The 26875-nt window shown below is 44.8% G+C and overlaps 2 protein-coding genes across 2 annotated transcripts in view; both read right to left on the bottom strand.

Moving 5' to 3' along the window:
- LOC309550900 (3-galactosyl-N-acetylglucosaminide 4-alpha-L-fucosyltransferase FUT3-like) overlaps positions 1-26875 on the bottom strand; it is a 1045386-nt gene that overhangs the window by 386006 nt on the left and 632505 nt on the right. The window lies entirely within an intron of this gene.
- Positions 24139-25791, bottom strand: LOC309550312 (E3 ubiquitin-protein ligase TRIM39-like; the record flags this gene model as incomplete). Its single annotated transcript, XM_082250710.1, has 1 exon — positions 24139-25791. The coding sequence occupies one exon, from the start codon at positions 25789-25791 to the stop codon at positions 24139-24141; it is 1653 nt and encodes a 550-aa protein (XP_082106836.1).

The following is a 26875-nucleotide window of genomic DNA, read 5'->3' as shown; positions in this document are numbered from 1 at the left end:
GATAACAAACACTTGTGCTTGGGGGGGGGGGGGGATGTTTTGTGTTATGAGGAAGGATGGAGAGGGATTTACGCTAGGTGGGAGATGGAGGGGATCTGCGCTAGAAGGGGCTGGGGGCATTTGTGCTAAGAGATGGGATGGAGAAATTGGGTGATGAATTTATGCTAGCAGGAAGGATTTTTTTTTTCGGGGGGGGGGGGGGCTAGAAGGAGTGATTTGGTAGAAGGTTTTGTGCTAGAAGTAGGGATGGGGGGATGAATTTGCGCTGGGAGGGGGGATTGGTGCTAAGAGGGAGAATTTGGGATGGAGCAGTTGTGCTAGGAGGAGAAATTAAAGAGGGGGGGTGCTAGGAGGGGGGAGATGAGGGGAATTCAAGCTAAGAGGTTGGACTGAGGGGCAAAGCTTTGTGCTAGGACATGTTGCTCTCACATGACAGTATCCAAAATTATCAATAGGGGGCACTCTAAATGCTTTTGCAGCTAATTCATTTAGACTTAAATGACGGACCTAAAACTATTACACTCACTCTGACATTTGCTGCAATAAACAACATGTGTGGCTGTGGCGCAAATGCTTTTTAAATACACGTGTGCCCTATAAAACACGTTTTCATTTTTGGATGTACACATTTTTATTAGTTTTGTTATAATTTATTTTATTTTTACATTAACCACTTACCCACTGGCCACTTAAACCCCCTTCCTAACCAGACCAATTTTCAGCTTTCAGTGCTCTCACATTTTGAATGACAATTACTCAGTTATGCAACACTGTCCCCATATGAAATTTTCATTCTTTTTTTTTACACAAACAGAGCTTTCTTTTAGTGGTATTTAATCATAATTGGGTTTTTTATTTTTTGCGCTATAAATGAAAAAAGACCGAAAATTTTGTAAAAAAAAAATGCATTTTTCTTCGTTTTGGTTTTAAATTTTGCAAATTTAGTCATTTTTCTTCATAAATTTTGACTAAAATTTATACTGCTACATATCTTTAGTAAAAATAACCCAAATAAGTATACATTTTTTGGTCTTTGTGAAAGTTACAAAGTCTACAAGCTAAGGTGCTAATCATTGAAAATTGATCACACCTAAAGTACTGGCGGCCTATTTCATTTCTTGAGACCCTAACAATTCAGGACAGTACAAATACCCCCCAAATGACCCCTTTTTGGAAAGTAGACATTCCAAGGTATTTAGTAAGAGGCATGGTGAGTTTTTTTAAGTTGTATTTTTTTCCACAATTCTTTGCAAAATGAAGCTTTTTTTTTTTATTATTTTTCACAAAATGGTCATATTACGAAGTTATTTCTTACACACTGTATAGGCATACTTGCAACTACACCCCAAAATACATTCTGCTACTCCTCCTGAGTATGGCGATACCACATGTGTGACACTTTTCCACAGCCTGACCACATACAGAGGCCCAACATCCAAGGAGCACCGTCAGGCGTTCTAGAAGCAAAAATTACACATATAATTTTCTGACGACTTATCACACTTTTGAAAGTCCTAGAGCACCAGGACAATAGAATTACCCACACAATGACCCCATTTTGGAAAGAAAACACCCCAACACATGATTTAGGAGGCATAATGAGTCTTTTGAACACGTCATTTTTTTCCACAAGTTTTTGGAAAATGTGGAAAGAAAACCAAAACGCATTTTTTTTTTTATACACAAAGTTATCCATTTATTAGACATTTCTAACACATAGCATGTACATAGCAAAAATGACACCCCAAAATACATTCTGCCACTCTTCCTGAGTATGGCGATACCACATATGTGACACTTTTCCACAGCCTGACCACATACAGAGGCCCAACATGCAGGGAGCACCGTCATTTCCTGACTTCCCATTACAATTTTGAGTCAGTGAGACACTGTAGGGCACTGATAAGCATTGTAGTGGCACTGATGTGGCATGGATGTGACCCCAGATGAGCACTGACGTGGCATGGATGTGGCACTGATGAGCACTGACGTGGTATGGATGTGGCACTGATGAGCACTGATGTGGCATGGATGTGGCACTGATGAGCACTGACGTGGCATGGATGTGGCACTGATGAGCACTGATGTGGCACGGATGAGCACTGACGTGGCATGGACATGGCACTGATGAGCACTGACGTGGGATGGATGTGGCACGGATTAGCCCTGACGTGGCATTGATGTGGCACGGATGAGTACTGACGTGGCATGGATGAGGCACAGATGAGCACCCTGATGTGGCATGGATGTGACACAGATGAGCAGTGACATGGCATGGATGTGGCACAGATGAGCACTGATGTGGCATGGATGAGCACTGACGTGGCATTAATGTGGCATGGATCAGCACTGACGTGGCATGGATGTGGCACGGATGAGCACTGACATGGCATGGATGTGGCACGGATGAGCACTGACGTGGCATGGATGTGGCACGGATGAGCACTGACGTGGCATGGATGAGCACGGATGTGGCATTGATGTGGCATGGATGAGCACTGAAGTGGCATGGGTGTGGCACGGCTGAGCACTGACGTGGCATGGATGTGGCATGGATGAGCACTGACGTGGCATTGATGTAGCACGGATGTGGCACTGACGTGGCATGGATGTGACACGGATGAGCACTGATGTGGCATTGATGTGGCATGGATGAGCACTGACATGGCATGGATGAGCACTGAAGTGGCATGGATGTGGCACGGATGAGCACTGACGTGGCATGGATGTGGCACAGATGAGCACTGACGTGGCATGGATGTGGCACAGATGAGCACTGACGCGGCTTTGATGTGGCACGGATGTGCACTGATGTGGCATGGATGTGCACTGATGTGGCATGGATGAGCACTGACATGGCATGGATGAGCACTGACGTGGCATTGATGTGGCACGGATGACCACTGACGTGGCACGGATGAGCACTGAGGTGGCACTGACGTGGCACGAATGAGCACTGATGTGGGATGGATGAGCATGGATGTGGCATGGATGAGCACGGATGTGGTATGGATGAGCATGGATGTGGCATGGATGAGCACTGAGGTGGCATGAGCGGGCACAGATGTGGGATGGATGAGCAGGGATGTGGCATGGATGAGCACTGAGACAGCATGGGCAGGCACAGATGTCGCACGGATGAGGCATGGATGAGAACGGATGAGGCATGGATGAGCACTGAGGTGGCATTGATGAGCACTGAGGTGGCATGGGTGGGCACGGATGTGACACGGATGAGGCACGGATAATGCATGGATGAGGCACAGATGATGCTTGGATGGGGCACGGCTGAGGCACTGATAGGGCACGAATGAGGAACTGATGGGGCACTAATGGGGCACAGTTGAGGCAGAGGAGGCGTGCAGCTGCAGTTTCTCTCTTCTCCTCACATGTGTGTATAGCGTCCGAGGAGAGGAGAGAAATGAACCCGGACATGCACCGGTTTGTTGTGACGTGATCGCTCTGTCATTGGACGGAGCGATCACGTGGTAAAGGACCGCTCTCATTGGCCCTCTACCACGATCCGTGATGCGTCGGGTCCTCGGGACCCGGCGAGCACGGACACTGCCGTGTGCGCGCCCCAGGGGGCGCGCGGGAGCGCGATTCTGAGACGCCGTTCAGGAACGGCGTCTCAGAACTACACAACCACTTTGCCGCCGTATTTTTACAAAGTGGTTGCACAAAAGAAAAAAAAAATTATATAATCTACTATTACTTATTTGATATAGATACATTACCATCAACATCTAGACTACTCCTCTACTCAATGGCTTTTCTGTGTGTGGTGCTTCTTGCCGATGCCGCTGACCCCATGCGTCCTCAGCTCCCGGGGGAGGCACCTGGGCTCATGCCCCTACCTCCACTGCCAGCTTTTGCCAGGACTAACATGTAAGTTTCGGGAACTGTGGGGCTAATCCTCCCTTTTCCTTCCTTTATCAGCTTCCATCAACCACCAGCTTATGCAATGTTCTTATATGCATTTTTCATTGTAGATATGAATCATACATCGACTCTGAAGAAGTGGCATATTAAGTCCACGAAACGCGTCAGTCAATGGATGCTATGATCAAACCCACTACGATTTAATCTAATACTCATTTTTACTGTGTATTTTGCCATGCTGGCTTGTTTCGAAGCTGTTCTAGGAATTTATTTATTTTTTTCTTTTTGCCAATTTAGCCATCTGCCATTATGCATCATGTAATATTATGTTCATCATGCCTGTATTTTATGCTACATCATTAAATATGATTTTTCAACTGTGCAAGCCTTGTCACTGCCATGTCTCTCATATAAAGTCCCAACCCTTTTTTCTTTTGTGCAATTGAAGTTAGGGATGGAGACGTGCGGCCAATCCAACCGTGAGCCTCATTCAAAGTCCCGCCCTCCCCCCCTCTTTGTTGGAAAGTGGTTAAACATTATTGCTATGACATGCAACATAACAAGCCCTCTATATGATAGTACTATACTTGTGCACTGCAGTGCTATTCAGAAAGATTCTAAAGAGATACATTCTAAATGAATGGCACAGTGATATGCCCCTACACCCCAACACCACAGACATTACACTCCAACACCATAGGCACTGCAACCCTCCACCCTACACACTGCAACCCAGAATCTGAATCTGCAACCCACCACCCCAGAATCTGCAACCGAATCTGCACCTCAACAAAACAGACATTGCATCCAAACACCCCAGACACTGAACTCCTATACCCTAAAAACTGCACTTCAACACCCATAACACTGCATCCTACAACCCTAGACACTAAATCTCAACACCCTAAATACTGTACCCCAACCAGGCCTGTTGCTACAAGGCAGGCAAACCAAGCAAGTGCTTGGGGCCCCGAGCTGCCTGGGGCCCCAAGACAACGACTGGTTAGGAATAAATGCAACGACACTGTGTAAGGCTGTGAGCGCCCCTTTGATCATCAATGCAGTAAAGTGCAATGACACTGTTATCGGGATCTCCCTCAAGGGGCCCCTCTCTGCCTCAACAGGTTTGTAAAAAGTCTGATAAGATCTGCAGACACAAGAGAGATCCCTGGCCTACCAGCTAGACTTTATGCAGAGCATGGACAGTGCAGACTGACAGCTCCTACTGTATACAGATAGCAGGGCTCTAAATGCAATTAAAATTCCTAAAGCTGGTGTGGATGAGTGAGAAGCAGATAACATCAGGGTGAGTAGCTGCTAGGACCCTCTGCTTCTACATCTGCGCAGTGCCGACAGGTCTGAAAACTTCTTTCTTTTTTTTTTCTATCTCCCTTCTAATCTTAGTCTTCCTATGTCTCTTTTTGTTTATCTGTCCCCCTCCTCTCTCTCTCTCCTTTCTTTCTTTATTATATCTATCTATCTATCTATCTATCTAATATATATATATATATATATATATATATATATATATATAGACAGACAGACAGACAGACTCACTCACTTAAACTGTATGGCTATGCTGTGGTTCCTGTAGGCTTTGCGGGGGGTCGGGGGGCCTCCATGTCCATTCTGCTTGGGGCCCCCAAATTCCTTCAAACGGCCCTGACCCCAACACCCCAGACACTGGGGTATTTTGGTGCAGTATTTAGGGTGTTGGGATTCAGACACTGAACCCAGATACTGCAGACATTGATCTTGCATCACCACAGACACTGCACCCCACAACCACCGCACCCCAACACCACAGACACTGCTTTCCAATACCCCAGGCATTGCACCCTAATGCAAGCACTGCATCCCACCACCCCAGAATCTGCAACCCAATACCCTAGGCACTGCACCTCACCAAAACAGACATTGCATCCACACACCCCAGACACTGCACCCCGAAACCACAGACATTGCACCCCTACACCCTAAAAACTGCACTTCAACACCTGTAACACTGCATCCCACAACCCCAGACACTAGATCCCAACAACCCAATACACCAGACACTGTACCCAAATACTGCAGACATTGATCTTCCAACACCACAGACACTGCACCCCAATACCTCAGGCAGTGCACCCCAAAAACAGAAATTGCACCTCAACACTCCAGATGCTGAACCCAAATGAATGGTACCACAATATGCCACACAGAATGCCTCATGTTACTGTTGCGGTAAAATGCACAATATTGCAGCGCATTGGTCTCACTCAAGGGGGCCTAGAGGAAACTATAATTTCAAATAAGATACAAAAAGAGGTATCCCCAATGGTTTGGGACTTTGTATGCCACGAATGCACTGAAACAATGAGACAAAGAAGTATAAAAGTATCAATTTTATTACATAAGAAAAATCAAAAACATTTACATTGACAATTTGTATATACCCAGCAAATCGCTGGATATACAAATGATTAAAATTTGCATGCAATAACAGACCAGTTTCTGTACAGAAGACTCCTAAGGACCATTGGTGGAGAGAACCGGACCGGACCCTAAGCGTTTCGGATGTAGCACCCTTCTTCAGGGGCCAACCAAAGTTCAATACACTAATTGTACCTATACAAATAAATTTCATTTCCATAATTTCAAATAACTTCACCCTAATGACCCCCCTCTTCTTGCTTAGGTAGCCCCCTTACACTTCCCTTAGATCAGTGGGCAATATGGTCCAGGAGCCAACTCAATATCGGATGGCACTCGGTCAGCGGAGCCTCCCTGTATACTAATGAAGAGACAGTTTTTGTATGAAGAACTCAGCACCCCTGGTGTGGTGTTCTGCACCCTGATATGTTCCTGTTACACAGTACCCACCCACAACACCAAGTACCCTAGGTGCTACACCCCAACACCACAGACATTACTCAAACATCATAGACACTGAACCCCAACACCCCAGACACTGCATCCCAAAACCCCAGGCACTGCACCCCAACAGCACTGAACCCCAACAGCAACACTGCATTTCTATACCCTATACAATGCACTTCAACAACCATAACACTGCATCCTACAACCCCAAACACTAAAACCATAAATATTGCACCCCAACACCCCAGACACTGGACCCTGACAGTGCAGACATTGATCTTCCAACACCACAGACACTGCACCCCACAACCACTGTACCCCAATGCCCCAGGCATTGTTCCTCAAAAACAAAAATTACACCCAACACCCCAGATGCTGCACCCAAATACCCCGGGCATTGCACCCCAGCACCACAGACACTGCATCCCAATACGTTACACAACGTACCCAAACATCACAGGCATGAAACCCTTCTATAAGCTAGCAACTCTTTTGATGCATACTTCAGGGACAAACAGAGAGGAGGAGAGGCTGAACCAGGAGTTCCTGGGCTCCCTGTCCACTTTCTCTTTCCTCTGAGGACATCACCTTTTTCCCAGTACAGCCTGCAAAAGCCAGTCAGTCCTCCAACTTCTTGGGGGGAGGGGGGCTGTGCAAACTGCATGTGTTACTGGGGGGGGGGGGGGGGGGTGCTGTGCAAACTGCATGTGTTACTGGGGAAAGAGGGAAAAGTTGCATACCTCTGGACTGAAAGAAAGCCAAACACTTATCCGTCCACCTCCTCCATTACTACTGATGCCTTCCAAGGTGGTGACCAATTTCTAAAAATCCAACATCCAGGTTTAATCTTTTTTTTTTTTTTTTACATTTAACCACTTGCCGACCGCCGCAAGTACATATACTGAGGCGGTAAGCCCCTCACAGGCAAAGTGACGTACCGGTACGTCACTAGCCTGTGACTCTGGGGAGCGAGAGCCAGACAAACAGGCGATGTCCGCCGCTCACTCACGATCGTCCGTGACAGCGGGAGAAAGGCAGGCGGCTAGTGTAAACAAGCCGTCTGTCATTCTCCCCTGTGTAGGAACAATGATCATACGGTTCTACTATGTAGGACCGTTGATCATTGTTCCTACACCTCAAGCCACAGCCAATCAGTTAGAATCACGCCCTTAGGGACACACACAGCCCCTCCCTCTCAAATAAAGTTAACCCCTTCACTACCAGTGTCAATTTACAGTAACAGTGCATATGTATAGCACTGATCACTGCAGTAATGTCACTGGTAACCCCAAAAGTGTCAAAAATGTCAGTCAAGGGTCCGATCTGTCTGCCCCAATGTCGCAGTCCCGCAAAAAAAATCACAGATCGCCGCCATTACGCGTTAAAAAAAAAAACAACAAAAATGACAAAAATCTTTCCCTTTGTTAGTAAACGCGATAACTTTTGCGCAAACCAATCAAAATACGCTTTTTGCGATTTTTTTTACCAAACATATGTAGCATAAAACAAATTGGCCGAAAATGTTAAAAAATTTTGATTTTTACATTTTTTTTTGGGAATTTCATATAAAAAAATGTGAAAAATATTGTTATTTTTGCAAAATTGACGCTCTTTTTTTGTTTATAGCGTATGATCAAAAAATCGCACAGGTGATCAAATACCACCAAAAGAAAGCTCTGTTTGTGGGAAAAAAAGGACGTCAAATTTGTTTAGGTACAGCGTCACACGACCGCGCAATTGTCCGTTAAAGTCACGCAGTGCCGAATCGCAAAATACGCCCTGGTCAGGAAGGGGGTAAAATCTTCCGGGGCTTAAGTGGTTAAGGTAAGAATTTTATTTAATATACAACACTGCTATTCATCACTCCTTCCCAAAATATTCAAGTGACTACATCATTTTATTATTATGAACTTTATATTAGGCCAAAACTAAAACTCTTTGCTTCCTGTATTCTTATACCATAAGAATAGGATAGGAAAAATATAGGATAGGATAGAATAAGATAATGTATGATATGATAAAATAGAATAGGGTAGAATAACATTGTAGAATAACATAGGCTAGTATAAGATGCGATAGGGTAGGATATTATAGGATAAGACTGGATAGTATAGAAGATAGGATAGAATAGAACAGGATAAGTTAGGATAGGATACTATAAAGATAAGATAGGGTAGAACAGGATATGGTAGAATAATATAGGATAGCATAAGATAGGATACAGTAGAAACATAAAATAGGATAAGATTGGATAGTATAGGATACAGTAGAATAACCTAGGATAGGTTAATATAGAATAAGAATGGATAGGATAGGATACAGTAAAATAGGATAGGATACTAAAGGATAAGACTGGATAGGATACGATAATACAGTATAGGATAAGATTGGATACGACAGGATAAGATTGCATAGTATAGGATACAATTGGACAAGACAGGATGGAATTAGTGATGGACCGATATCGTTTTTTCGTTGCAGATACCAAAATGATCGCATATCGGTATCGGCCGATGTTTTCACACATGTAAAAAAAAAAAAAATTAAAAAAAAAAAAAAAAACACAAAATTCGACAGAAATCTCTTAATAAACATGTGAATCTGTATTTATTAACATTTTTAACATGAAGTTCTCTTTCTTCACACCTTAACTGCATAAAAACGGATATGAAAACTTAAATTGCAAGAACATTTGCTTTGCATTTCACATCATCTGATTGTGCATTAATGCATAATAAAGTGCTGCAGTAGTGGACTCACACACTGCAATATGTTACTGCAGTGCAGTCAGTGCAAAACTGCTAGAAAAAAAAAAAAGCTAGGCAACAACAGCTACACAAAATACACATACACAGTGGATTGGATGGACTGGAGTCAGTGAAAGAGGACTACCTCTGCAGTAAGGCACTGACTGCAACTAATGCAGTGCAGTCAGTGCAAAACTGCTAGAAAAAAAAGCTAGGCAACAGCTAGACAGTGGATTTGGACTCTTAGCAGTAGGATACTCACTGCAACTACAGATGTCAGTGCAAAACTGATTGGATTGAAGTCAGTGGACTACCTCTGCAGTAGGGCACTCACTGCAACTACAGCAGTCAGTGCAAAGCTGCTAGAAAAAAAAAAAAAAGCTAGACAACAGCTAGACAGTGGATTGGAGTGGACACTACTCTTTTCAATACTCCCAGTTAAGTAGAATATTATAATGCAGAAAGCAGAACATTTCCAGAACATTTCAGCATGTCCATGGTCACCTGTTAAAGGTCTTCTGTTTTGTTCAAACAATGCTGCAACTTCGTAAACATGCTCAGGAGTGGAGGACAGAAGAGCAGAGAGAGAGAGAGAGAGGTATCTTTTAGCATGGGAAGCAAGTCTTTTGTAGCGTGCCTCATTTTCTCTCCACCACTGAAGAGGATGACTTCTTCTGTCAATTACGGCTTCTTTCAAATAGAGATGAAGTTCATCATCCAGGCTCATCGTTTCAGATTCAGAAGAAATTAAATCCTAAGCATGAGGCCCCAATAAAACACTGAAAAAGTCCTGATCAATTAGACGACGACGAAGCAGATTCTCTTCTGCTCGGTGACGTATTTTTGGACATTTGTCTGTTTTTTTCAGCATGCTGCTCTTCATAAAAGTAGTGTTCTGGACAGTGGCGGCTGGTGTTCAAAATTTTTTGGGGGGTGCAAAAAGAAAAATGTAATAGGTATTGCTTCGCGCCAAAAAACGCAGTAAAAAAATTGCGTGACTTTGAAGTCATGGTACAGGCATGGCCAGTGGTGTATTTTGGTTTTGTGCTGCCCTAGGCAAGACTAAAATTGGGCGCACCCCCCCCCCCCTCCACCTCCTATGTAAATTTGCCCCACTCCTTTTTATAACGGATGTGACTCCCTCCAAAATTGAAGGACTACAAGTCCCAGCATGAACCCCTGAGATCTCACGAGAGGTGGGGTGGGTGAGGGAGAGAGAGAGGGGGGTGGGTGAGGGGAAATGAGAGAGGGGGGTATGAGAGAGAGAGGGGGGGTGAGAGAGAGAGGGGGGATGAGAGAGAGATAGGGGGGATGACAGAGAGAGAGGGGGATGAGAGAGAGAAAGGAGGGATGAGTGAGAGAGAGGGGGGATGAGAGAGAGAGAGGGGGGATGAGAGAGAGGGGGATAAGAGAGGGGGGATGAGAGGGGGATGAGAGAGAGAGAGAGGGAGGGTTGGGGGGGGGGGGTGAGAGAGAGGGGGGATGAGAGAGGCGGCTCTGGCAACCAGTGGCCAATAGAGTCTCAGGTGGAGGGGGGTGGCTTTTTTGCTGCCCCCCTGCAAAGTGCCGCCCTAGGCCTGGGCCTTGTTGGCCTAGGCCAAAATACAGCACTGGGCATGGCACAGGTGATGGTACAGGAGATGGTATAGGCATGGCACAGATATGGTATAGGCATGGCACAGGTCATGGTACAGGAGATGGTACATGCCCCCTTTCAATGCAGAGACCAGCGTACATGCCACCTTTCAATGCAGAGACCAGCGTGCGTGCCCCCTTCAATGCAATGAACACTGTGCTGTGCCCACTTCAGTGCAATAAACACTGTGCTGTGCCCCCTTCAATGCAATAAACACTGTGCTGTGCCCCCTTCAATGCAATAAACACTGTGCTGTGCCCCCTTCAATGCAATAAACACTGTGCTGTGCCCCCTTCAATGCAATAAACACTGTGCTGTGACCCCTTCAATGCAATAAACACTGTGCTGTGCCCCCTTCAATGCAATAAACAATGTGCTGTGCCCCCTGCAATACAATAAACACTGTGCTGTGCCCCCTTCAATGCAATAAACACTGTACTGTGCCCCCTTCAATGCAATAAACACTGTGCTGTGACCCCTTCAATGCAATAAACACTGTGCTGTGCCCCCTTCAATGCAATAAACACTGTGCTGTGACCCCTTCAATGCAATAAACACTGTGCTGTGACCCCTTCAATGCAATAAACACTGTGCTGTGCCCCCTTCAATGCAATAAACACTGTGCTGTGCCCCCTTCAATGCAATAAACACTGTGCTGTGACCCCTTCAATGCAATAAACACTGTGCTGTGGCCCCTTCAATAAAATATACACTGTGCTGTGCCCCCTTCAATGCAATGAACACTGTGCTGTGCCCCCACAATGCAGAGTTCAGCGTGCATGCCCCTTTAATGCAGAGCGCCGCAGCATTGTCCCCAATCACTGTAGAGCGCCACAGCATTGTCCCCAATGATTGCAGAGTGCCCACAGCATTGTCCCCCAATGATTGCAGAGTGCCACAGCATTGTACCCCAATGATTGCAGAGTGCCCACAGCATTGTACCCCAATGATTGCAGAGTGCCCACAGCATTGTACCCCAATGATTGCAGAGTGCCCACAGCATTGTACCCCAATGATTGCAGAGTGCCCACAGAATTGTACCCCAATGATTGCAGAGTGCCCACAGAATTGTACCCCAATGATTGCAGAGTGCCCACAGCATTGTACACCAATGATTGCAGAGTGCCCACAGCATTGTACCCCAATGATTGCAGAGTGCCACAGAATTGTACCCCAATGATTGCAGAGTGACACAGCATTGTACCCCAATAAATGCAGAGTGCCCACAGCATTGTACCCCAATGATTGCAGAGTGCCCACAGCATTGTACCCCAATAAATGCAGAGTGCCCACAGCATTGTACCCCAATAAATGCAGAGTGCCCACAGCATTGTCCCCCAATCAATGCAGAGACCAGCGTGCGTGCTCCCTTCAATTTAATGCACTTACCTGGCGGCGGCGGGTTCTTCCCTCCTCGATCCAGTTCGTCCTCTCTGCGGCGGCGGGAAGGTGAGCGGCTTCTCCCTCGTCCTCCGAGCGGCGGTGACGGTGAGTGACTGACTCACGCACCGGCACCGCCCCCATTGTGACGTCAGGGATCGGATGTCCTGGATGATGATTGGTCCAGGCTGGAGACTGGACCAATCACAGCCAGGATATCAGAAAGTGGGGGTGTCCAATCGCAAAGACTTGCGCCCGGGTTACGCCCCCAGAAGGCAGCCAATCTGGCGCCTCTTCTGGGACGTAAACCCCAACCCCCCCCTAGCCACCAGTTCCATCACAGAGGCTGGCAAACCCAATTTTTTTTTTACAACTTTATTTGTTCGCTTTGTAATTTTTTTTTTCTTTTTTTTTTTTCTTTTTTTTAGGGGTAGGGGGGCGGGGCCCTGGCGCCCCCTATGCACGGGCCACCACTGGTTCTGGACTTGTCTTTTCGGCAGGAACCTCCTGCACCTCGATATCCTCTGTCAGCCATTGTTTCGCCTTAGCCAATACATCATCAGAAGAGAAAGCATGGTTCTTGTATCGAGGATTCAAAAGACTTGCAAGCACAAAATGTTTAATTTCTTCTCAAAACATATCAATCAAAGCTCTTTGGCTTGACAGACCATCATTTGAAAGTTGGAGGAAGTTGTGTGCCATGATGACACAGAGGTCTGACGTATCAGCAAGCCTGATTCCATTAGGCATGTTTGCTCCACTGTCTCTAAGTTGCGCAAGCATCACTTGGTCTTTGTTGATTCCCCATTCTTTAAGCATGCCTAGAAACATTTCTCTACTGTACTCAGTGTGGGATCCTTGCATCACTTTTGTATTCAACACAAATTGCCGTTTTGTCCATCCGCTGTCAATGAAGTGGCATGTAAGAATGAGTAGTGACTCGGACTGTTTGTGACCAGCAGTCCGTCGTGTATGAGAGTGAGTTGCCAGCATTCTCTGGTTGCAGCATAGCCTTTACTTTGTCAACTACCATTTGGTGTAGCTTTGCTAGCATTTTGGTTCGATAATACTTCTCACACCTCAGTGTGTAGTTTGGCTCAAGCATGGACATCAACCGCTTAAATCCTGAGTCAGACACCATTGTAAATGGCTGGTTATCAGTGACAATCATCTCTGTGATTACTCTGTCCAGCAGTTGGGATCTTCCATCTGAATCTAGACAGTGACATCTGTTTTTTTTTTTCCCACAAACATATCTGTTATTGTTGCCTGGGATAGTGGAGGAGGTATTGAATCAAAACCACATTGATATTCATTTTGTTTTTTCTGTGCTGCATGATACAATTCAATATGATGAACTCTTAGATGGGCCCAAAGATTTAAGGTATTTTTGTTTTTTGCAGTTACTGATCCCATGCTTATGTTGTTTGTACATGTGTTGACCACTGCTGCTTTTCCTGGAGATGGTTGAGACAAGAAATAGTCCCAGACCACACTTTTACTCTCTCTCTCCTCATCCATCTCCAGTTCAACTTGAAAGACACAAAAAAGATTAAAGAAATGGCTTGCTGAAGCTGAATTTTCTGCTGATGCTGGCACTGGCACCCTGTTGTGGGTTGGTGGCTGACAACACTGTGGTGGCACTGGCTGGCTAACTGGCTTGGTGTCACCCTGTTATGGGTGACTGGCTTGCAGGAACACTGTGGTGGCTGGCTGGCTTAGTGTCACCCTGTTATGGGTGGCTGGCTTGGTGACTGGTCTCACCTTGTTATTGGTGGCTGGCTTTCAGGAACAGTTTGTGGTGGCTGGTTGGATGGCTTGGTGTCACCCGGTTATGGGTGGCTGGCTTTCAGGAACAGTCTGTGGTGCCTGGCTTAGTGTCACCCTGTTATGGGTGGCTGGCTTGCAGGAACACTGTGGTGGCTGGCTTGTAGGAACACTGTGGTGAGTGGCTGGCTTGGTGTCACCCTGTTATGGGTGGGAGGGTGGGTGGCCGGCTTGCAGGAACACTGTGGTGGCTGGCTTGCTTGGTGTCACCCTGTTATGGGTGGCTGGCTTGCAGGAACACTGTGGTGGCTATCTGGATTGGTGTCACCCTGTTATGGGAGGCTGGTTCGCAGGAACACTGTGGTGGCTTGCTTTCACCCTGTTATGGGTGGTTGGCTTTCAGGAACAGTCTGTGGTGCCTTATTGGCTTGCTTGGTTTCACCATGTTATGGGTGGCTGGCTTGCAGGAACAATGTGGTGGGTGGCTGGATTGGTGTCACCCTGTTATGGGTGGCTAGATTGGTGTCACCCTGTGGTGGGTGGATGGCTTGCAGGAACACTGTGGTGGGTGGCTGGCTTGGGGGTCACCCTGTTGTGTGGGTGGCTGGCTTGGTGTCACTCACTCACCCTAGCCTGTTGTGGCGGGTAGCTGGCTTGCTGGAACACTGATCATGGTGGCGGGTGGCTGGCTTGTCATCTGGGTGGCTGGTTGGTTTCTCTCTGGGCTGGGACCCTGTTATGGTGGGTGGCTGGGGCCAGAGCCTGTGGGTGGATGGATGGCTGGCAGCATGACCGGACTGCAGCTGGCTGTAACACGGGGCTGTGTGAGGCAGTTAAGTGCAGTGCAGGAAGCTCCCACTTTCTCAGCCCAGGATGTAGCCAGTGCCCTTGCAGAGTGTGCCTTCAGTTTTGCTGGAACTGGAACACCTGCGACCTCCTAAGACATGGTATTAGCTTGCTTCACCACTTGCCTACAGTGCACTTTCACCCTCTTCCTTCCCAGGTCAATTCTCAACTTTCAACGCTGTCACATTTTGAATGACAATTGTGCGATCATGCTACACTGTACCCATACGAAATTTATCTTTTTTTCACACAAATAAAGCTTTCTTTTGATGGTATTTAATCACCTCTGGGTTTTTTATTTCTTACAAAAAAAAAGTACAGACAGAAAATTTTGAAAAAAAAACAAAAATTTCCTTTTTTCTGTAAATAAATATTGAAAATAAATACATTTTTCTCCTGCACTGCTGGGCACTGATGAGATGGCACTTATGAGGAGGTACTGATGGGCAGCACCATCAGTGCCCATAGTGCTGCCAGTCAGTGCCTAGATGAGCAGGCACTGATAGGCACTAATGGTGGGCACTGATGTTAGGCAGTAATTGGCACTTTATTTACATTTTGGGTAATCAGTGCCCTGATTACTTGTACTTGTCTCCCCTATAAGGAGGAGCCGCTGATCGGCTCTCTTCGCCTCACACTGACAGTAGTATGTGCTTACTCAACCTTCCTTCACCAGAGGAGAATCTGGGTAGCTCCAAGTAATGGAAGTCTCAGGTAGGTGTATACTTAGTAGCCGCTGTTACCCTACCTTCATACGAGTGGGTGTAGCTGTCCCACACATAGGTGGGAATCCAAGTTTTGCAGCATCTAAGGTCTTAACGAGCACAGACCTGTAGATCATTTAAATCAGCCTCAGGGAGGTTTGGAGACAATCTTTGCTTGGAAGAAATCAGACACCTGAAGGACTAAACAAGCAACCATTAAATACAGGTTAATATATGTAGCTTGTATAGAGGCTTTTGTACACAAATTTTCATCAACTAGCATTGCAGACAATAATGCATCTAGTTATCACAGGGTGGGCAGTAGCCCAAACCACCAGGGGTCCCAATTAACTCTTAGGTTCTGTTTCCACTGGTGCGATTTATCCTGCCACCTTCCCTGGTCCTCTGCGACTTAAGGCTGCAGCAACACCTTTGATAACGTCTTCTTGGACGAAACGCCGTTAGGTCACGGCGTGCTGACGTCATCCCTGGAACTCTATCGAAGGAGCGGATGCGCTTTGCCGTCCGGCCGGCGGCTCCTCATCCTTTTGCGATTTTTACTACATGTTTGTAAGTGCTTTTCTTTATTTAATAAAAGGTGTTAGAAAATTTCACACTATTGGCGCTTTTCTTTTTACTTGGGTTGGTATGCTGATGTACTCTGGTCACTGAGAATCCTTCAGTACCGTACCTGTTGATGTCATTGGGTCCCTGAGTCTACCTTATACACGATGGGGAAGTGCAGCAAGTGACTACATTGTGCATTATATCTATAGTCTGGTAAGAGGCTTGACGTGCTCTTGGGTGTCTTGCTGGCTTTTTGGTGCATCTGGACCTTAACCATATTCTGCTGATATTTATTTCTATCTGGTAAGAGGCTCCAAGTTTGGTGTCGTTTTTTCCTCCTTCCCTATCACTGGGATATTTTCACGTTTATATTTACTTTTTGGTAAGCTGCTTCACAGTTGGTTTAGGATTTTCACACATGAGGTGGTGGAATCTATTCTGACACTATATTTAATTACCACAATTCATTTTTTGTACGGTATCACGCTATGGAGTATTTTTTCTTTTCTGTTTAATATATGGCAATACACATTGAGGATCCTGGCGCATGAACTCCAGATAATCTCCTTGGCATGTGAATGTACCTCGGCATACGAATCTCGCAGATTTTTTATTGTTCGTTTGGTAAGCACATTTCCTAAGAGACCTTGGAGGCCGTTCAAGATTCTCGATATTATTTACATCACTATTCACCATTTATTTGGGACATTTGATTGTAGGACATTGATTTGTTTGTTTTTCATCACTCAGCGCGACTTATTTTACTAATACTAACTCTGGAAAGGTGCCTACACTACCTTGATACGACCTCTAGTCAGGGAGTGCAATATCAGATCAAAATTGCACTAAACCGGTGCAAGAAAAGTTGCACTGCAAAGTCACACAGCAATTCGCACAATTTTTGCATTGCACTAGTGGTAACGTAGCCTTACACACCAACTGATCTAACGGTAGGATGAAAATACTAGGTTGCCGCTTGTTAAACATAGCGAGCAATTCCATAAGCAAAGGGTTCCTCCCCTTACTGTGTCTCTACCCCATATGTGGAGAGATTTTTTTTGGATGCAGGCTCTTATCACCCATCTTGGAGATGCGTGCTGAATCCGAGCAGCTGGCCTGGCCTAGTATATTCAAAATATCTGGCGTGCAAGCCTGACCAGGGGAAAAAAATTTTGGCATTACCCATGTAATCTTCAGGTTACTGGACTCCACCTTACATTCCCATTGATAAACCCTTTAGGAATGTCTAACCTGTTCAGTGGCAGAAATAGCCTGCAAGAGACACTGTCTAACAGGTGTCACCCCTTCACTAGAATTACCCTTATTGATGCAAACAGGGTTTATAGTGAGGAACTGGCAACTTAAAGTTGCAATGACCACAGCCTGTCCTGATAATAAGCGAAAGCTGTGGACCTGGGTCTAGCTGAAGCTTTTGGCTTATGTAACCCCAGTGTTAAAGGGAAGGATAGTAGTACCCTCAAGGAAGAGAATACTACAACAAGCCAAAACCCCACCTGGCTGCTATCAGGGATACTGCTGCAAAGCTTCCCAGGTAAAAAAGGGAGTACACACCACTACTGTTTTTCCTCCCGTTTACCACAGCCATAGGGTTTGCATCTAATCCTCCTCAACACAGGGAAAGGAGGCATTCTTATATTAACCCTGAGGCCTCTTGACCTGCCAGTTTGTTACCACCGGTGTAACAGAGTCTTTGTATATAATCTATCCCCACAGTTTGCATATCTCTTAGGGGAACTAGTGATAGCTGCAATAGGGGGTGATATGATAGAGGCCTCCTGGGTCCCATAGGGACTTCTGCAAGAGAAGAGAAGATTACCAACCGATCACTCTTCCTGCAATATTCAGATGCATGGGCTACATTACCTGGGGGAAAAATGGGGGGTCACCAGAGCCTAATGCAGACATCCGTACCCCCCCCCCGCAGACAAGGAAACAAACGGTAGCCACCCGGAGTGACTTTTACTCTTCCATCAGGCACATAGCAGCAGGTTTTGTTTCCTTGGCAGTCTTCCTAATTTCAGGTTGGAGACTCCGCCAATATTACCACAACGCGGTTTTCAGCGTCTCCTCCAGATACACTCTTCCTTATTGCACTGCACATGCCCCACTTCCAAACGGACATTTCGATCTTCAAAGTGAGGCTTGAGGCGCCCTGCGGCAGGCTTTTTGAAATCAGAAGCCGCTGAGACACCCAGGAAGAGTGGAGGAGACCCCTGCAAGATGTCAGGGCCCAGGCATAGAGGAACCACCCATAGGAAAGACTGCCTGGGGCTTTGGGGGCGACCTGTAAGAAGCCTGAGGAGGTGGCAGGTAGGGAGAAGCCTATCCTCGGCCCGACCGAACCTGGTTTACAGGGGAACCCATCCACATCCATTTATTTCAGGTCAGAGAAAATAATAACGTTGCGCTGTGGGAGAAACACTCTAAACTGAGGAGCAGGGGGGGGGGGGGGGGAGGGTGGGGACTTTTAACAGCTGAACAATTGGAGTGTGTTTCCTGCCAGGGAGGAGCCACCATCTCTCATATATAAAGGCAGAAAATGACCAGCGCTATGTAGTGTGCGGTGAAACGTGAGCGATTATCAGGTGTAAGCAGCCAACAACCAAAACCCCAAAGGGGTCAAGATATAAGGGAAGTGCAGAGAAGGGGTTGAAAACGGCGCTACCTTTATGCAATAAATAGTGATAAAGTGCAATCACTTGCAATCAAATGATAAATAAGGGGGTGTATCCCATAAAAACCATAAAAGAGATAAAATGGATATATACTGTGTATTGGGTGGGTTCAAATAAAGTAGATAAAAAGATAAATTATCCTGATGTGTGATAGATACAATCCAGAAAGTGCTAAAGTGCAATAAATAAATTTATGACATAGACAGTGTATTTATTGTGATAAACAAATAATTAAATCAATACAGTGCAGAAGTAAAATGCAAACATGTGTTGGGTAATGTTCCCGGCACTATTACTATAGTGAGCGTAACATGCCAATAAAAAAACAAATAGGTGAATAAAGGTGATGAATGAACCAGGGAAAAAATCCCTTAAGGTAAAGTGGCAGCTGCAATCACCTGTGTAACCACTAGGTGTCGCGCTGTGTATACACCTGCCGTGTATAGAAGTCAGGCCAATGTAAATCTCCTAGGGTCCCCTTCCACGGTCAACAAGGCACCAGTTGGCGTGTTTCCATATGGAAAAAGAGAGAGGGGAGCCCCGTGAAGTATTAATCACAAATGATAAGGGAAAACGTAGCATCCACTCACTGTGAGAGCTGCCTCGGATCAGTAGCAATCACCGGGAAGCTTCCGCGTTCCACAGCGGTAGAGTCTCTAAACCGGAAGTGACGCTATGACGCAATGGACCCGCCCTACGCGTTTCATCATCGACGTCTGCTGGAGCGGCCTTCTCTCACATCTCTCACATGTTGGCTGTCATGGAAGGATGGAGAGAAGAGGCAGATTCCGATAAATCGGGGAAAGTGCATATCAGCCCCCAATATATATCGGTGTTGCCGATAATCAGTCGATCTCTAGATAGAATAGGGAAGAATAACAAAGGACAGGATAATATAGGTTAATTTCGGATAGGATATGGTGGAATAACATAGGATAGAATAAGACTGGATAAGATAGTTAGTGAGGTTGAAAAAAAGACATCAGTCCATCCAGTTCAACCTATGATGTGTGTGTGTTTGCTGCTAACCATACATTGTATACCCCTCCCTGTTGTGGTCTTTAAGGTGCCCATCTAATATTTTTTTTAAACTATCGATGCTCCCTGCTGATACCACTGTTTGTGGAAGAGAATTCCACATCCTTACCGCTCTGACAGTGAAGAACCCCTTACGTATTTTAAGGTTAAACTGCCTTTCCTCTAGTTTTAGAGAGTGGCCACGTGTCTTATTGTATTCCCTTTCTCTGAATAGTTTGTTCCTTATGCTAGGGTCACCAGTACAGTATTTGTACATTGATATCATATCCCCTCTCATCATCTCTTCTCCAGAGAGAATAGGTTCAGTGCTTGTAGTCTTTCCACATAGCTGATGTCCACCATTCCCCTAATTATTTTTGTTGCCCTTCTCTGGACTCTCTCCAGTTACTATAGGATAAGAAGTGATAGGATAAGACTGGAAAGGATTGGATAACATAGGATAATACAGTATAGGATAAGATACGATTGGATATTATAGGATACAATAGAATAAGATAAGATAGAACATGGTAGAAACATAGGATAGATACGGTAGAACATAGGATATGATAAATACAGTATAGGATAAGATTGGATACGATAGGATGATGAGATAGAACATAGGGTAGAATAGGATAGGATAGAATACAATAGAACATAGTATAGGATAGGGTAAGGTATGATATAACATGACTAAAGTAAAACATGAAGTAAAGCTTTGAAGTCAAAGTAACAGATTATCTTCAGATAAACAGGCCATCATTCATTGCTACCGATATTCACCTTCCCCGCACTGCCTCGTTCCTTTTGCTCACTGGAGACCCAAATATACAATCCTGGGTAAGCGCTATGTCGGTCCATGTCAGAGCTTACACTGGGATACTAATCTTCCTCCCGCTAGTGACAAAACTCAGGCCTGGTGATTGGATGATCACTGCATCATGAGAGGAAGGGGAGCGACTCCATTCTCCCCCGTACCAGAAAGTGATGGGGACTTCTAGGGGGGTCCAACTGGTGATCAATGCAGTGGGGGAGCTCAGGTAAGGTAAATGTTAGTAGAGAACCTGGTATTTGTCCTGACTTGATAAAAACACTTTTCCGTAACTATAGTAATAGGATAGAGGATTAGATTCAGAAAAGAAACTTTATTATAATGACTATAATTTATATTAGAACAGACATACAGTACTTAATAATGATACAATAGACTAGGAGTACTCTACCATTGTATTACATTCGAAGTACGTTATGACAACTACACATTAGAATAGGAGTTTTCTATGATGAATTCACTGTACAACGAGGGACCCGTTTTTTTTTTTTTTTTAAATCAAAAAACAACTTTGTTTACCGAACAGTCACAAATATACAAAAAGAAATCGCACCATGAATAATAACACTGAATACATAAATATCAGATTAGAAAAAAAAAAAAAGATAACTGCATCACAAGCACTCATAAAAAGGACAACTATTAAAGAAAAGGCAGGGGAACCCCAATATAGCCGGGACCAGATAGCACAGCAGTAGCTCCATGCCAAAGCTTTGATATACAGGTGGAAGAATAATTCAGCCACCGGTCCCAAACCTTATTTACCTGGGCAACCCCTATTGATGTAAATCAGTTTCTTATAAGGAAGTAGTATATACGATTTGCCACAGCAAATGTTCAGTTGCCTCCATCCCTTGGTATACGTGTAAAAGCTAAAAAGATATATGGGACTTTAATTGAGGTCAATTGGGACATAAAAATATCTTTATTGGTGGTTTAATGACATGAATGATACGATATAAAAAACACTGTAGCATAAGTACATACAGAGAACACACACAGTAGATGCAGCAATACATAATGAATCCAAAAGCAATACATAATGAATCCAAAATCAATACAATATTTTCTAGGACCAAAAAAAAATGGATCACTCAAGAATAAAATGGATACAATATGACAAATGCTCTGTGGGCTCATAATCTTTAAATATATCATAGTTAAATGAAACATCTGAGTAATAGTAGGCTTGACGCGTTTCATGGACCTCCATCCATTCATCAGGAGCTTTGAATGTTTGTCTAAAAATTAAAATATGGGTTATATTGATATGCTTGTGTGGTATATGGACTATAATGGGGGATATATATTGGAATGGGCACTACCTTAAGCAGTGTCATAGATCCACGAGCAGTCCAGTCTGAGAAAAAGAGACCGAAGCCGATCCAGGGAACGCCTGACCCGGGGCTGAGGCATGGATCATAACCAATACACCAGGGCAACAGGGAGGAGAGAACCAAAAAACAGGGTAAAAGCAAATATAGAGGCTCCAAGGATGTCATTCGGAGAAGTGATGGTAAAGGCACATTGGGAGCACAGAGACAAGTCTGAAAATATATATATATATATATATATATATAATGAATATACTGAGAAAACAAACAATCTCAAGATATCAATAGATAAGGAGTATATGGTCAGGCGAATTAAGCCCAAAAAAGGTGCCTATGAGTGACCACCAAGAATCGTATATCAAAAGAAAGTAGAGTGCATATAGCCAGAGCAATAATCCAAAGAAGGTGTCTATGTAAATCACCAGGGGTGATAATCCAAACAAAGTGAAAGTGCATATTGGGGATGCATGTGAAGCCCAGAATAGGTCGGGAAAGGAAGAGGATGGACATGAGGTGAATATAAGGAAAGGAAAATTTGCAATACATGTAAAGAAAGACACCCCCTAAAAGGGGGTGCCAGAGAATGAATACTATAACCCAAAGGAAGGGTCTATGAGTGAGGCAACATTGGTGATAAATAACAGAGAGAGTGTCATTTATTGATATCTTGAGATTGTTTTCTCATTCTATACACACATATATATATATATATATATATATATATATATTTTTTCAGACTGTCTCTGCACCCAATGTGCCTTTACCATCACTTCTCCGAATGACATCCTTGGAGCCTCTTTATTTGCTTTTACCCTGTTTTTTGGTCCTCTCCTCCCTGTTGCCCTGGTGTATTGGTTGTGATCCATGCCTCAGCCCCGAGTCAGGCGTTCCCTGGATCGGCTTCCGCTCTTTTGCTCAGACTGGACTGCTCGTGGATCTATGACACTGCTTAAGGTAGTGCCCATTCCAATATATATCCCCCATTATAGTCCATATTTCACACAAGCATATCAATATAACCCATATTTTCATTTTTAGACAAACATTCAAAGCTCCTGATGAATGGATGGAGGTCCATGAAACGCGTTGAGACTACCATTACTCAGATGTTTCATTTAACTCATATATATTTAAAGATTATGAGCACATAGAGCATTTATGTCCTATTGTATCCATTTTGTTCTTGAGTGATCCATTTTTTGGTCCATGAAAATATTGTATTGATTTTGGATTCATTATGTATTGCTGTATCTACTGTGTGCGTTCTCTGTATGTACTTATGCTACAGTGTTTTTTAGATCATATCATTCATGTCAAACAATAAATATATTTTTATGTCCATTTGACCTCAATTAAAGTCCCATATATCTCTTTTACACAGTTTCTTATAAGGGAGAGTATTATTTACTTCATTGATCCAGGCCGCCAGGGAAGGTATTGTCGGCTGAATCCACCCTCTAGCCAGGATTTTACGGGCACTAAAAAGCATTGTGAAGAGGGACCTGTTTTTTTATTTTTATTTAATAATGGACTTGTTTAAATGTTTTTTTTTTTCTAGGTTACATTCTTTTTAGGAGGCTTCCAGGTTTATATAATACCCCCAGCTGCAGACCTCCCCCACAACCACTGGGCCAAGGTTGTAGGAAGGAGGCCCTTGTCCTCAGCAACAAAAAGGGACAAGGTGCTTTGCCAGGGGGGGACCACCCTGACAAGGCACCCCACCCATTTTGAGGGCATGTGGCCTGGTTCAGGAGGGGGGGTGCACAGTTGTCCCCACCTTTCTTGGCCAGCCAGCTGCATGCTAGGATTAAGGGTCTGGCATGTTTTTTTGGGGGAAACCCCATGCATTGTTTTCGGTTTTCCCCTTTTTAATGGAGTCCCCGTTCCCCCTCAACTATCTTTATATAACCCTCCCCTACATAAAATGCAGCATGGAGGGGCTCAGTGAAGATGTCAGTGAAGGTGTGGAGGTGTCGGATCAGAATATCCAACTCATAAAAAGAAAGACGCCCCGCTTTATAATCCAGACACACCCTGACTCTGTGTAATGGGATGTTAGCCAATACATTAGATTGTTTGTCATGTTTCCATAACAGATTACCGTTCCACTCCAGACACCAGGACTTCTCATTACATCCAATCTCTGACATCTCTCCTGTCCTGTCTATACTGGGGTAACACATCCCAACTCTCCAGTTCTGTGACCCCCCAACATCTACATCCCAGTAATGTCTCCCTGAGGAGAAACTCTGACTGCTCAACACCTGAGGAGATATCACTTCCCTGTATTGTGTAACATTCTGGCTTAGATTAAAATCATAAATACTGCCATTTACTACTTTGTAGGCCTGAAATTTCTTGGTTGAATAGCGATTCAGATATCTATTCATCTTGTGTGCAGTCTTCTCATCATCTGAGATATATAGGTAATTATGAGCCGTGTCTATATCCAGTAATATTTCTGCAGGTTCTAGTATAATCGCTCCACCGACCACTGTTATTATATCAGATAATCCTGTATGTAATGTGTGCGAGATTCTAGTCACATCCAGATCCCCCCCACCATGAAGGAGTTTATCACATCTCTCTTTGTCCTCCTCATTTCCATCCTCAGTGTCACACAAGTCACCTGTGTCTGATTCCTGTAAAACGCTCAGTGGATCCGTCATGTTACATATCTCCTCTATGCGACGCAACTTCCTGGACAGCTCATCCTTCTTTATCTCCAGATCCTGGATTAAATCAGCGGCTGGAAATAACACATTATTATTCTGGCAAGAGATCTGGTTCAGAACTCTCTTCTCTAGGATGTCCAGCTGTCTCCTGATGTCTCTGAATATGGCGGTGACTCTCTTGACTACACCGTCTGCACTGTCTTGCACTTTCCTTTTGTACTTCTGCAGACTCTTGAGACTTTCCTCCACTTCCTCCCTCTTTTTCACCAACTTCTGCAAAGCATTGGTCAGGGTCTCCTTCCTCTTCTCAGAGGCCTCCTCCAGTGTCTCCACCTGGTGTTCCCGATGGTCTCCATGCAGTCTGCAGGACCCACAAAGACAGATGGAGTCCTCCGTGCAGTAATACTCCAGGATCTTCTCATGGACGGAGCATTTTCTGTTCTTCTGGGGAGTGGTGAGGTCAGATAGGACATGTAGGGATGACTTGCTGTGGACTCTCAGATGGTCATCACAGAGAAAAGCTTCACACAGCAGACAAGATTTAATAGCTGGTACAGGAGAATGAATACAGTATGTACAGAGGATCTGGCTTTCCTTCTCTGGCTCTGTAGATCGGAAACTCTCTACTATGTTGTGCAGTGTTGTGTTCCTGCTAAGTTCAGGCCGCTCCTGGAACTCCTCTCTACATTCAGGACAGCAATAAATTCCAGACCTCCCCTGTGTATCCAGAACACCTTCTATACAGTCCTGGCAGAAGTTGTGTCCACATCTCAGTGTCACAGGATTGGTATAAATGGTCAGACAGACGGAACAGTCCAGCTCCTTCCTCGCATCAGAGAACGCCATCGATGACTGCAGAAGAGACAAACAAAACTAAGTAGGGAGGAGAATTTACTGCAATAGAAGAGATAAACTAAAGTAGATGAGTGTCAGAGGAAGGGGGGTCAGAGAGAGGACTAAGGCTTCTTTCACATGGACGGTGCACCCAACGGAGTCCATTCTGCTCAGCGGGGGTATCGATCCACTGACCCCCGCTGAACAGGCAGATGACAGCTCCGTCTCCGCTCTGTGTGCAGAGACGGAGCTGTCAGATCCCGGCTCTCAATGGGGAGAGTGGATGAGAATGGACCGGCTGAATCCAATCCTCCAGAAGGATGGAAAAGCTGAGTTAGACTTACCAGTAACTCCTTTTCTGAGAGAGTCTCAGGACAGCCCATGAGACCTAGGGCTCCTCCTACCAGGACAGGAAACGCATTAAAATCCAATCAGATAAAAGGCGGCCCTCATACTTCAGTATTTGAGAACCATAGGACATTCCTGTAAAATATATCTACATATACACACACACAGTACAAGACATCTTCGGGTGGGAATCCGGCTCTCAGAAAAGGAGTTTCCGGTAAGTCTAACTCAGCTTTTCTCAAGTCGTCTTCCGGGACAGCCCATGAGACGATGAGCCAGAAACTTACCAGTCTAGGGAGGAACCACTGCCTGGAGCACCTTTTGACCAAATGCCTGCGCCCAAGAGGAGGTCCAGGCAATAATGTCCAACCAAGGTTGAAAAGTTAGACCAGGTAGCTGCCTTACAGAATTGTTCTGGTGAGGCACCAGCCCTTTCGGCCCAAGACGCGGACAAGGCCCTTGTTGAATGTGCGTTGATAAAAGATGGAGGCAACATTCTTTGCTTTATAAGCTTCTGTAATAGCCTGCTTTATCCACCTAGCTATGGTGGCTTTAGAAGCTCTATTACCCCTATGTGTGCCAGAAAAAAAAAAAAAAAAGTACAAATAAGGTTTCACACTTCCTAAAGGTTTTAGTCACCTCTAGGTAAGCCAGAATAACTGACATCCCAATTAAAAAAAAAAAAAAAATCTTTTTTTTTTTTTTAAGAACTACAAAAAAGGTAGGTAGTACAATATCCTGTGCTCCA

Source organism: Pelophylax lessonae, assembly GCF_965119305.1.
Source record: "Pelophylax lessonae genome assembly, chromosome: 3".
Taxonomy (NCBI): Eukaryota; Metazoa; Chordata; class Amphibia; order Anura; family Ranidae; genus Pelophylax; species Pelophylax lessonae.
The sequence above is the reverse complement of the archived record's forward strand: the minus strand, read 5'-3'. Positions and strand labels throughout refer to the sequence as shown.